This window comes from Gambusia affinis, linkage group LG08 (assembly GCF_019740435.1).
Source record: "Gambusia affinis linkage group LG08, SWU_Gaff_1.0, whole genome shotgun sequence".
Classification (NCBI taxonomy): Eukaryota; Metazoa; Chordata; class Actinopteri; order Cyprinodontiformes; family Poeciliidae; genus Gambusia; species Gambusia affinis.
In genome coordinates, this window is record NC_057875.1 from 24,730,859 (window position 1) to 24,745,057 (window position 14,199).

Here is a 14,199-nt window from a genome sequence, read left to right on the forward strand (position 1 = left end):
GTTCAAGTCCAATACTGTATAATAACACAGATCAATTACCAACAAAGCTGATCTAAATCACATTTTTCTGGATTTTCTGCTGCTTCTGTTGCCGAAAACCAGCTACATTTTAACAATCAGCTGCTTTTTAAGACAAAGTCTTTATTTATTCATCCAATTTTTTTCCCCTCCTTTCCTTCTTTTTGCAAACACATCAGCTGATCAGGCTTCACTTTACAAAAATCAAAGGCGAGCTTCAGTTGCAGTCGCTTTGGCCATATTTACATGCTCTCTGGTCAGCGTCAGACGAGGGAAAACGCCTTAAAGACTTTCCCTAGTCCTACTTTTAAGAGGAAAAGAAAACAGTCCTGTTAAGAGAGACACAGAAGCAAAGAACTGAATGAGCTCGGGTGAAGGATGCACCGAGGAATCACGTTGGAATGGAAGGATCCTGGAAGCTCAGCCTTTCCTCCCACCGCCTTTACTCAGCCCGGGTTTCCTCTGACGGCACTCTTCAGTGTTCACGCTGTGATCGATTGAGAAATCTCAAAGCTAGTTCTTTTCGGTGCCGAAGACGGTCAGCAGAAGCAGGAAATGTGCAAGAAGCTTTTAAAAAGTCAACTCTATCTTTGTTAGAGACAAACGTTTTTCTTCTCCTTCAAGCTGCTGCTTTGAAACGGAGAATAAAACTTGAGCAAATATCAGGAGAGGAGCCAGTTGCAGAAAAATGGCTCCTTTGTGTCTTTTTGGGAGATTCTAATTGGACTCTGTTGGATTCGAAATAATTTCCGACCTTTCCCCACAGCTAAGGTAAAGATCAGTTAGCTACATGTTGAATGTCAGCTAGTAAATCTGCACCTTTATTTTTGAACACAATATTCATAAAAAGCTGTTAAGATCACTAATGTCCTCTTGGTTGTAAAACACAGAGCGTTGAGAGGTGGTTGCTTTAAACCACAAGTCAAGGATTTATCACGAAAATGACAGCGCAATAGGCGGCCGGTTCAGATTACAACTAGATTGTTATTGTTAATTATTTGTATTTGACTCCATTTAATCCGGCGGTGAGGAGGGAAACCACTCGGTGTGAATAATATAATCGTGAAACCATGGTGACGTCTGGCGCGCTCGACACACGACCGAATAGGCACCAGACCGACTTTCGCAGTTTTGCAGTTGCCATGGAAACAGGGCTGCATGTAGGCATAGAGGAAAGGGTGGAGGTGAGGGGGGGGATTGGTTTTGTTGCAGGGATTAAAGGAGAACTGAGAGGGACAAAATGATTTATTTTTTTTCTTCAGAGTAGAGGGACGTAAGAAGAAAAAAAAAATTGGTTTTATTTCTCTGGTGCCGCCTTGGTAAATTGCAGTACTGTAAGGAAAAGGGAGCTGCCAGCACACACAGATGTACTGCAAAAAGATGCACACAATATGTAGGCTTCTGGCATATGCATACACACACACACACACACAGAAATATGAACACACACAAACAGACGCCTGGAATCAGGACCTGTGAGCGATGAGACATGCTCCAGTTTTGATAAATGAGTAAACAGGAGCCAGCAGAGAGACCGTCTGTTTCATTTTCTGCATTTTCATCACGTGTACAAATCAAGATCCATGAATATGGAAATCTGGTGATTTTTTTGTTTGTTTGTTTGTTTATATGTGTGGATGCGTGTGAGTTTGCTGGAGGCTGACCTGGTTAAGGTAGTGGTACTCCTCTGGTTTGAGCAGGTGGAAAGCCTTCCTCTCGTCCTCACTGGCTCCAGCCAGCAGGTAGTAAAACACATGGTAGTTCCTGCAGACACACACACACACACACACACACACACACACGTTACATCAAATGGCATCGCCTGCTGTTGATCTTTGAAATAATTAGAAATATGAGGCGAAATTCGCCATTGTTCACTTTGAAACAGAAAGTGCAACACATAATGGCTATCAGTCAGACTTTTTGACATCGCTGCCTCACGTTTTAAGCGAAACAAGGCGCTGCAGAGCGTCCGGGTCGGAAGCAGCGACTTGTGATTATCCAGGACGACGTGCAGCGAGCTGAAAAACAATTTCATTCCATCTGGAAATGAACTTCAAGTCTTTGCTTCAAGCTATTAAACATCCTTTACACCCCACCCGTTAGAAATACGTACAATATTTGACCTACAAATACATTAGTTAGTTAGCTAACTGTGCTAACAGGTTAGCATAGTTAGCTTGTCAGATAACAAGATTTAGATGCCCAACATTTAAATCCTGCTTCATCGCAGAGCTGTGTAACGTCAACTGCTCTATTTCAGTGATCCACAGAGACAGACAGCTCTGTTTTTATCTGAAATAATCTTTTTGTTTTTACACAGAAGTGTCTTGTGTTTATAGCTCTATGGAAGAAATCGGATTTGTTGCAACTTTACAAAATTGGTATGCAGGAATTGGCCCTTTATTTTTGACACAGTTGTTTATAAAAACAGTTTTCACATTCTAGTGGAAAATTCAACACAACAAGAAATTGTTGCTTTTAGCTACAGGACCAGGACTTTACATTTATCTTGTCACAGAGTATCAACGAATTCACATGCTCACCAAAATGTCGGTTCTGCAGGCGGTTTGGTCACATTGCAAAATAGATTTTCGTCTTTATAAATACTAAGAAGTTCCACATTCTTGAGGTATAAAATAACAGACGAGATGCTCTGATTCTCTCTGACGGATTTTTGAAAGATTGTGCTAACACAAATGGGATAATAAAATACAAATGACGTTTATATCTGTAATTGTTGAAGCTGTTTCTTCGTGGAGATTGGCAAGTGTGGCAAAAAAAAAAAAAAAAAAGCAAGAGGAAAACACTTTGTAGTCATAAATTCATTCTCTGCAGCCAGTTTTATCCTGACGTTATTAATAATACTCAAGAAGGAAAAACCTACAAAGTATGCCCACTGCGGCAGAACCTTCATTTTCCAGTGTAATGATGTACTTCACCCAGTTTCTGACGGCAGCTTAGCCTTCGCCCTGATCATGTCTTCCCAAGTATTTTTTCTTTCAATACACCGGGGGCAACGTGCCAAAGACTTGACTTTTTTTTTTCTTTTTTCCCCACCAGGGGGTCTTTTTGTGAGCTCTAGTGTCCCTTATATGACAGTAGGCTGACAGGAAAGGGGGGAAGACATGCGGCAAATGTCGCCGGGTCCGGGAATCGAACCCGCGACGGCTGCGTCGAGGACTGAAGGCCTCCAAATGTGGGTTGCGCTATCCCCTACGCCACCACAGCACGCCCGAAAAGAGTTAAGATTTAAGACAGTTTGCAGTCCATCATCCTGTCGCTCGCTCCCCTCCCGACCCGTTTCCACCCTATCAATATCGCTACCAGGGCCTGTCGTCGAGGTGAAGCAGAAACCCTTCACTCGGTTGGGGTTAGAGGGATTTGTTGACCTGTAGTAAAACATGGACACGCAGCTAGATTCCCCAAAACGACGGCTTACTCTCATTGTGATTTCTGGACAGCTGAGGGGAACGGGTGACGCGGAGGTTATGTCATCGTGTTACCTGGAGGAAAAACCACTTCAGGGACTCAAACACAGGTGGTGCTCAGAGCGCCGGAGCTGATTTAGCACGAGACAAGTTTATGTTTGAGTGCGTCCGAAGTACATGGTAAACTGTTCAAAGTTATGTCACTTCAGCTAACCCGGAGATTCTTTATTTTTTTCTGCTTTAAAATCGTCTTTTGTCTGCATACTAACAGTTTTTAGTTACAAAGTTAAAGATTTTCATGAAAACTATCCAATTTGTTTTCCATTTGTTTGCAATAAGTAATATATCATCTTCTTCTATTGAATATCAATGCGGTTAATGTCGACAATCACCACCTACTGGCGCCAGAGGGGTATTACAATCCCAGAAACCACAGAGACGCAGATTTGTAAAATAGATACAAACAGTTATAAGAGAAAATTAGTTTCTGATTTGATTTTGTGCACAGACACAATTTGGTGCCTGATCTGCACCCTGTAAACCGGATGAGAAAGATGAGGGGCGTTGAATTCGCTCACCTCTCGTTGTGCTCCTGGTACACCAGGCGGGATTTCTCCAGCAGATATTTCTCCACATAAGCTCTGAAAAAAGACAAAAACAGATACGATTAACAGAGTCTGGATAAAGCTGCTGATTATCTGATTAGAAATCAAGCTGAAAATAAAAGAACAGATTGTACTGTGTAGATTTTTTACACATTATTTCACACACCGGTGAACTTTGATCCCTGTTAGTCTTAGACTTCTTCTGCTGTCTTTGCACAAAGACACGACAGCAAAATTAGTAATAAAACGGCATCGCTTCGCCGCTGGAGCTCCGACGAGGCTCGTTTCAATCTTCTCAGATTAAAAATATCTTTTGAAAATAATCCTTGAGCATGCTTTTTACTAAACCCAAATTTTAATAAAATTGTGCGCCGCTTAATGTTGACCGATCACAAAAATCCCAATAAAATAGATGGAAGTTTCGGTGTTTTCCTTCCACTCTCACCCTCTGACGGTGCCGCTCTCCTGGTAGTTGACCTGGATGAACTTCCCGAAGCGGCTGGAGTTGTTGTTGTGCGCCGTCTTGGCGTTCCCAAAAGCCTGCGGAGGAAATAAAAGAAATTTAAATTTTTTAAAAAAAATGTCCTTCAGATGATACAGGTAAAGAATCCCAGCTTCACTCAACCAACACAAGAAACCAGAGAAATTATCTTTAACCCGTAATATTCAGACATCGGGAACAGTGAGTATTTATGAGATAAAAGAGAGATTATACTCTATCAGAGGTCAGGAGGTGCAGGAAAGGGTCTGGAGACACACACACACACACACACACACACACACACACACACACACACCAGCGCATGCAAACACACACTCTGAGCTGCCAAATTCCTGCGAAGGCAAACGGAGCGCAGCTGAAAACAGACACAGACGTTCCTCATGGTGGGCATTTCTGCTGCGACGCAGACCAACAGAGAGAGCCCATCATTAGGGGCGCCTGGGGGACTCATTCGTGTTCTCGTTAGGAGAGCGATGGGGCCCGCTGGGGTGAGAGACGACGAGGAGAAGAAAGAGAAACGAGGCGAGGGGAAACCAGTATCTGTTGGGTATAAAAGCTTTGAACCAAACAGCAGAAGGAAGGAAATCAGGGCAGGAGTGGAGCTGGAAAACAAAGAGATTTAATAGACAAACGGAAAATATAAAGAGAAGAAAGTCAGAAGAAGAAAGTCAACGGGGGAGGAATAATAATAATAAAAAAAGTTAATAAGAGAACCAGAAAAGGCACAACTTTAAATAGGAATACAAGCGTTTTGGCATCAAAGATGATATAAACCTGGCCTTCTGCCTAAATAACAAGCAGCAGAAACACAGAGAGGCTGGAACAACTCGGCTAATGAAAGGAAAACCTGCCGCTGAATCCAGCTTTGATCTGATTCATTACCAAGGAAAAATAATAATAAAACCCTGGAGAACACCAGCAGAACCTGACACACATTCAGGTCGACAAAACGGGCGACAGAAACCAAGGAAACTGTGAGGACCACGCATGTTCTGTTCCTAATCAAGTTATTTTTTTTTGTTATTATTTTTCTTACTACTTTATTATTTCTTACATTGTTATGTATTTTTATTGATTTGGTATACTTTTTGTATTTCCTGTGTCATTTATGATATTGTTTTAATTTGTTTGCTGTGGGCAGGAAGGATCTCCAGTAGCAGACTGTATCACAGCAAATTTGAAGAAGCCTCTGACCGCAATCGGTCTCCTGATGAGGATGCTCGACGTTCTCCATAGCTTTCTTGAATTTATGTGAAATCTTTGCAAATATCTTTTTTTTTTAAAGCAGTCTTATTGCAAATTTTGTGAAAAAATAATGACATTGTGAAGATTCGTTTCTCTCTTCTTTTTTTAAATTTTTTTATTTAATCTGAATATCTGCGGTCAAGCTGACCTGAGATCGACAAACTGAAACACAAACATGGGATCAAAAAGAGCAACCAAGGCGGAGCAACCGAGTCGACCATCCAAAATGAAAAGCCAAACTCAATCACCTCTGGATGTGGCTAAACATTTCCATTTTTAGTTTCAGGGGGAAAATCCATTTCCTGAATTCATCAAACCACCGCCGGCTCGGTGTGTGAGCTCCTGGCTAAAAACACGGATCTTAAAGAAACGCGGCCCATCGCGCACGGGCGAGTTGGTCTGTGTGCATTCTCTGCGAGCGGGAAGGAGATTAATGAGGAGGGCGGCAGAGCCTGGATGATTTAGAGTGGAGCTGCACGTCATGGTCAACACCTACTGTGACCACAGCGCAGGAAAACACACACTGTGTGTGTGTGTGTGTACGCTCGGGGTGAGGAGCGTCCCGGGAGCATTCAGGAGTTTGGAGGTCGGGACATTGATGCGTTCTCCTGTCCTGAAACTCCATGTTTCCAAAGTTTAGTCAAGGGCTCTTAAAAAAAAAGGAGACGGTCCATCTGAAAGCATCGTCACTGAAAGCTGTGTATTCCTGTCTCTAGTGGGCATGACAGAGTCAACACCTGAGACAAACAGTCACGTCTTCACAACAATTCAAAGAGGGAAATTTAAGGTGTTTTCACACGTTAGTCTGATAGACTCTGTTTGATTGGGGACGAAAATTGTAACATTTGGTACATTTTCAGTTGGTGTGGCTCGCTTTCACTCTGCTCTGGGTCAAATGAAAAACTTCCTGAAAAAACACAAACGCAGGTGCAGCACCTCCTCACCTGTGGAGCCGCTGCACCTGGAACAACTAAAGAAAACGTCACAAAAAACCTCAGCAAAAGAAGTTGAGTGCCACTTCCTTCTTCACATAATGCAAACAAAAGTGGAGTGGCGTCAGATTTTAGCCGTAGAAGGATTTATTTGATGTTGGTGGCAAAAACACCACGAGCCATTTAATGCTAGGATGCTTGTTTTGGTTGTATTTTCCCAGAATGCCCTGCGTTGTAGCCCGGTTTCCTGCTTTTGGAGCGGTCTCCGGTCCGCACGGTGTTCACATAAGCCTTCAAACTGCACCACAGTTCACTTCTGCCAAACCAACACCTGGATTCTTAGGCGGACCAGAATTAGTTTTTTTTGGGTTCGTAATAAACGCAACAATGACCCTGGTCTTCTTCTGTTTGGTGAAAACAAATCAGAACCATAAATCAGCAACTGAAGAGGAAATGAATGGATTATCTCGAGGGAAAAGACGAGAAAACTAGAAATCTTGGCAGAACTAATGGCCTTCATAAAGCCTTTCTTTATACATCAAGTGGTGCAGCCGCAGCATGGTGTCGATTTTGTTTATTTAAAAACAAAACATTTAAACCTGTGATATGCCAAACTAATGTGTAACCTCTTATTACAGCCCAGATGTGTTCATTGAAACTTAATCTGCGCCAAACCTGTCGTGCAGCACAGATGTACAGATGACACCCATTAAAAAGTGGCTCATCGAGCTGATGTGACACGTAAAAACCTGCATGCAATAAGGAAACGTCTTCCAAAGAAACTGCTGAGACAGATATTGTACATGTGAAGTTTGATTTATGCCTGCTCCCATGCCTCGAGAAAACAACCAGGAACAAGAAAGGCCCGAGGGGTGGATGACATTTCTTTTTCCAAACATTTGTAACTCTTGAAAGACTCAACAGTTGTTGTTTTTTTATGTTTAAAACATGATGTTATGCCACAAACTAAAACAATGCTACATTTGTGGTGTGACAGCATCCAAAAATGAAATGCTTGTAGGTGTTAAAAATAAGTTTCTCTCAACACATTAAAGATGCAGATGTTTTTAATGATGCAAATACATTGCACCTAAAGGCATAAACGTGTCGTGAAAATGCGCCTTGTTCTATTATTTGCATAAGAACCTCACACCGACGTTATGCTAATGCATGCAGCTTCCGCGCTGGTATGGCCCTGTGGGCTCTTTCCACGCTGTCACATTACGTTAGCCTGCTGTTTCCTCCACAGCTGCAGAAACCCCAGGTCATCATCCTCAGGAAGCGAGCAATGCTCAAGGTTTTACCGTGTTGGAACTTACAGGACGGGGGGGGGCAGACAGAAAACATCCTCTTTTATTAGCATTAGCAGGTCGGCTTTGTTTGACTTAAATATTAATATGCATCACCTGGTTTATCCTTCCTCTGCTTCACCCTGTTTCATAGTCATTTCTGTCTCATCCAGCTGCTGCGCATCCCTGCCCTCATAAATCTTTATGATACTTTGAGAAACGACTATGCGTCCAAACATCTGCTTGGCTAGCAGCCTGTAGCACGAAACAGGGACCTCAGAGCAAATGTACGGTGCTTTATGGGACTCTTCCGTACACTGTATGTGGATATGGGCTGAATGGTGTGAAAACTATACGAGCGATTCCCACCAAAATTACATGTTTCACATCTTCACAGTCTACAAGCTAAGCCAATGTCTGTTCAGCTGCTAACTGCGAGCTAGTAAATAAGCTAATATTAGATTAGCTTATTTTAGGTTGTTGCTCCATAGCGAGAATAATAATAAATGTGATACAGTCATGTTTACTAAATGATTAATTCCAATGAGGCGTGTTTGTCAAATTAAGGTCTGTTCACACAATGTTAAAGAGTTTTTTGTGAAACAGAAACGTTATTAGCCGTTTGTGACTCTTGTCCACGCAGAAATACCATTTCCGGTGACCCTAAGCAGTTTTTCTTCCCTCCACAAAACAGGTGTCAAAGTGAAAATCACACCTTCTCTGCTGTTCATTTACACTGTGATATTTATTCACAGGCTTCTGTTTTCCAAATGTATTTATAAGTTTTAGCAAAATTAACATTAATATTCAAGACCAAATTTTACGGCCGCAAAGTAATTTAGGACACACTCTGTTTCTTTAGCTAGCCTTTAATGCTAACCATGCTAGCAACACATTTGCATTTAGCTAATATAGCGAAAGAGCAACTTTGTTGTCTTTAAGTACGAGCAGCAAAGAGCTTCACATGTAGAGTAAATTTAATGGCGCAGTTCTGCATAGTGATGCTAACCACATTTGTCGCCTCATTTAACAATTTTAGCACGACTGCAGTCAGCTGCAACGTTACGCTGTTGATACGGATCAGACAGACACACAAAGCTGCACCTCTGACAGCTTAATTGCCGGCGTTTATGAGAGAAATCCGTGTTGAGGAAATCATTCGTCACGCACGGCGCAAGAAAAAAAAATCTCAATTGCAACAAGGGAACCAGTGAGTTCCTCCTTTCTGAGGTTGAGCTGAAAATGATGCAGGATTACACAGAAAAATGGTTTTTAAGGGATTATGTCTGATCAAAGACGGGAGTTGTTTTTTGGGGGGTTTTTTGTCTCTCAAAAATGTGTTGAGCTGCTCTGTGACAGTTTACTCTGAGCTGACCCAGGTTAATCGGCCGGGTCGATACTTTCCGCTGCTCGGTGTTCGTCTGCCCTGCAGGCAGAGTTAAGTGGTGTACAAATAAAGAAAGAGCCAATTACTGAGGATTCCTCGGGGGCATTAAATTCCTCGCTAAGTTTAGTTCTTGCGATGACACATTGGTGCTAAAAATAGGAGCACGTTGGACTTTTGTTTGTTCAGCGAATAAATCAGAGGAATTACATCCAATAAAAGCAGCAGAACAGGAGGTCAGACCTTAAAGAAAACCAAAACTCACTACTGGTCAGGAAAACCCTCGGCAGAGCAACTCAAAACGATTCAGATGATATTGCTAGGTTGCTATGGACACACACTGATAAAGAATTGCTTGGTATTGTTTTACTTTTTCTATATTTACATTTAAACTTTCTCAAACAGTGACCAGTTTTAACCAGCACATTTGTACACTGAAGTAAGACTACTCAAACAAGAGGGGGAAAAAAGCCCAGCTGGTTTCTCCCTGAGGTCAGAGTTGTACCCACAAACTCGCCTCAAATCCAATATGGCTGCCGTGTGGGTAAAGTCTAGTAAAAGCTGCAAAAATAAACCGTCTAATTGCACTTCTGTTGGCTTTTACCAAGTTAAATCAGTAACACAGCACTCTGCAGTACGGAAACATAATGATGCCAGTGTGAATAACACTCTCTCTAGATAGTTGGGTTTTTTTCTTTCTTTAAATTGCAGTCAGTTTAAATGAATGCAACACTTAGGAAATCCAAAAAACTTTTCCAACTCGTTACTGGAAAACGGACGGACCTTATTCCAAGACCGGAGCGATGACTTCCAAGGCAAATATCACGCAGAGAGCAATTAAACCGCGACTTTATATTTATTAATACAGGCCGCTGCTAAAAAAGAACGGACAACTGGTGAAAGCAGTTCGCAGCACAACTACCGGAGCCACAGGAATGATCAGACTTTTCAGAATAAATGTGTGAATTTCCCAGGAGGGTCGTCCTTGTGGTGCCACGGATATTGGTTTTCCCCTCACTTCTTCCACAGTGGCATGCAGCAAGATGACGTCACATCATGTTCCCTGCTAGCAGGTGCAGCTGGGCTTCAGGGCACGCTGGGAAAAACAGAGCAGGAATGTGCAGTGGACGGGGGGAGGGAGGGTGTTGGCCAAGCCTGACCTCTAGGTATGAAGTCAGATTTGGAAATGCTCAGCAAAACAGGTGCTTATGGATGCGTCTGTCATTTGTGGAGAGAGAGAAATGTGGCAAACAAAGCCGCTGGGCTAAGAGAGAGGTGAGAACTTGGGACGCACCACTTCCGATACCGATACAGATATCAGAGGTTCAGTATCGGCCAATAACGATCCGATACAGAGAAACAGAGCTGAATCGACTTAAAGTGTTTATTTAAAAATAAAAAAAATACAGATATAAATGTACTGAATTATAAATGAATTTGATAACTCTGCACCAGTACAGCACACCTACAGTAAATACACCAGTGGCTTCACAAGTTTTGGCCAAACATGTAAAAACAACTTTCATTTGTTCAGTCAGTGCAGATTGAAGTATAAAAATGGAAACAGACAAAAACAAAAGGTCGACCACGTTGGTCAAACACGTGCAAATAATCTGCAGCAAATTTTCTCTCAAATGGTCCAGAAAATGCAGTTAGTTATTTTGAATGTAACTATTATTTTAAATGTAGAGTTAGACTGAATAGATCTGCGATTATGATTCAGGCACTTTGATCTTCCTGAGAATGATCAATATCAGCACCAATACAGATATCAATACTGGATCGGAGCATCTATAACAGAAACTGAGCTCAAGTTCTCGCTCAACTTCAACACGCTGATTTTGACACACAGTGCAACTTGAATATCTGTAAACCCTCAACTGTCCAGTTAGCTGGCATAAAAACCACAAGTCAAAACTCCCTGGTTTCACCTCATCACAATATTCACAAAAACTTTCCACTCCATTTCTGAATCATGCAACACGTTTCATCAATTCTGCTGGGAACTTCTGGTCCGGCAGTTAATACACGTAGAAAAAAAGATGAAACCGTGGGACAGGATCAGAAAAGATTTGCAACATTTGACATTGTGAAGATGATGGCGGTCATCGACCGGCGTACCGATGGATCGCGCTTCCCTTCTCTTCTGCAGCTTACATCTAGACACGTCCTTCACAGACATTTAGCGCCGATCCGAAAACAAAGAAGAAACCTTCTGTCTCCTGGATGCCGAGCGTGACGCGAACCCAGGTCGGTATCGCTGCATCAAAACGTAATCAGCGACAAAAATCGACCCCCGGTTTGGTTTCAGCTTTCCGCAGAACCAGTTTGTTCCAGATCCTACGTGTGGTTTTCACTCGCCGGGTGAAAATGTTTTTCTCAACATGCCATTAGGTGACACAACTGCACAGGAGGAATGCTTCATGCGGTAAGCACGGGTACTTAACGCCAAGGACTAATGAGCGGTGCTGAATGTAAAAACAAAAAAATAAAGAGAGAGAGGGTAAAAAAAATCCCACTCTGTACCGTCCAGCTGAGAGAGCGCCCAGGATTTATTGCTTAATTTAACCACAACTTAGCTTAAAACTGGCCGCCATGCTGACACTGGCTCACAGGATGCAACAGAAACGCCTGTAAACTACGAGAGGCTTAATGCATTTGCATTAGAGGGCGCTTTGTTAAAACCTTACTACTCTAGAGGAGAGAAGCAGAGCAGGGTGTTAATATAGCTTTTAAAGTAGCAGGAGAAATGGAGAAATGTATTGGAGGAACACGTTGTTTTTAATGACAGCCATCAGAGATCGCCATTGGCCGTGATTATCTAAATTTGGGCCAATATCCAATATTAATATTACTGTTATGATCAATATCCAATCCTGTTATTACTGATGTTATTCATTTTTCTATAAGTTCAAACTGTAAAAAAAAAAAAAAAAAAACACCAGAGCTGACATGTAACACCTAACAATCCTGCGTTGCATCATTACTACTGTAACATGCCCACAGAAATCCAGCAAGTCAAGCACCCTCCAGAAACACAACAACTACAAGACGGAAATAATCATCGATTATTAATATTGACCCAGTTTGACTTCTGGAGCCAATAAAGACGTGAAAAAAGTTCATGTATGTAGAAGATTTCATCAACAAGGCAGTTCAAAGTGCTTTACATGATAAAAACGTCACACACCAACCAACCGTGAAATAAGCAATGGAGTTTACATTCAATCAAACAACATCAAATCAAAAATAATCAATGATTCACTTAATAGTAATTAAAAGAAACTTTGAACAGGTTGGCAATCAATGCAACTAAAGTTTAGATCGTGTCCTACAAATGTTCTTCAGGTGCTAGAAGGCTGATTTTGTTACCGTGTTTATGTGTCTCTGAGGGTTCAGGTCAAAGTTAATCACGACACCCAGATTTCAGATCGCTGGTTTCTGGCTGTAATAACTGATACATCAGGCATCCCTAACACCAGTACTGGACTGTGATGTGTATTTATAGTTTCAGCAATAACTTTACAAGCTCACCAGGGCCTGTGGTAGAAGCATGTATCAGCTTTAAAGGCTCAACCAAGCCTCAAATGAAAAGCTACCAAACACTCGACAACAGCGGTTTGGAAATGGATAAAGCAGGCTAACATTTTAATTATGCAACAGTCCTGACCTCATTAAAAATTTACGGACTGTGCTTTTATAGGTGGGTCTTTTTGAAGTAAAAACAGCTTTTAGCTGAGAGTTGAAATGCAAAACTTTTAAAATATATAATCATTTTTATGTGGACTTTCCATGTCAGCCCCTCTTATCATTCAAGGGGTTTCCTCCTGAGTCAGGTCAGTCAGAAATAACCGTCAGCATTCACTTCCTGCATCAACTCCATCTGCCGATACTTTCAGTAGGTGCAAGGAGCATTTGTGGTTTTCAGCACCAACTAACTGCTGCATGGTAAGGTTTGAATCACCGGAGGGTAACACACGCAGGCTCCAGGGGGATGCGTCTCTGAGAATGTGAACTGGATCCTTCTTTGTTTCCACGTGAACCGGAAGAGAGACGGCTAACGCTAGCTCAATGGTTCGGGTAATTATGTCGCACACGCTTGGCTCTGCAGGAGCGCTGATCATCTCAGCATTGCTTTTATATGTGGACTTTCCATGTCAGCCCCTCTTATCGCTCATCAGCATCGCTGAGATGATCGGCGGGAATACGTGACTGTGTTGTCTGTCATTTATTTTTCGCAGAGATTTAAAGCTGCTGTGAGTAATGTTTATTAAAAACTGTCTATGTTTTGACAGTCTGGTAAGAAACTGAATCTGGAAAAAAAACAAAACAAATTAAGCTCCTCCCCCTTCTGCCAGTGCAAGTTAGAAACAACCAATCAGAGGCAGGGGGAGCATCTTAGCGCTGTCAATCTTCCCAGTGTGCACACAGATTATTTGTCTCATATTATACTGTCACGATGTGATGATAGTTTTAACAAATATGTAAAAAAACATTTTAAGAAAAATTATCTACTGTGGCTTTAAAAAAAAAGACATATTTTAGCTAGGACACTGTTAGCACATTATTCCGCTCTGCGAAGGCTGAACTGAATGCATGCTGCTTCAGCTAAGTAATGCAACACCAAGAATGTTAAGATTTAAATCAGCTTAGTGAAGTGTTGAAATGCTGACAGTATGTTGGAGCCAACAAACAGGAAGCTCGTTTCCCTGCATGCATACTGGAGCGACTTAGATCATTTCAAAAATCGCTTCTCATTTCCTTTTTCCCCCATAAAACAGTCCAGCAGAACT

The 14,199-nt window shown here is 41.9% G+C and overlaps 1 protein-coding gene across 1 annotated transcript in view; it reads right to left on the reverse strand.

Annotated features, from left to right (window-relative positions):
• LOC122835965 (unconventional myosin-IXAa-like) overlaps positions 1 to 14,199 on the reverse strand; it is a 158,271-nt gene that overhangs the window by 63,485 nt on the left and 80,587 nt on the right. The window contains exons 3-5 of the mRNA XM_044125479.1: positions 4,500 to 4,594; positions 4,028 to 4,090; positions 1,683 to 1,782 (exon numbers count right to left, since the gene is read on the reverse strand). Of these exons, the coding sequence (XP_043981414.1) occupies positions 1,683 to 1,782; positions 4,028 to 4,090; positions 4,500 to 4,594 (258 nt within the window). The remainder of the gene's footprint in view (positions 1 to 1,682; positions 1,783 to 4,027; positions 4,091 to 4,499; positions 4,595 to 14,199) is intronic.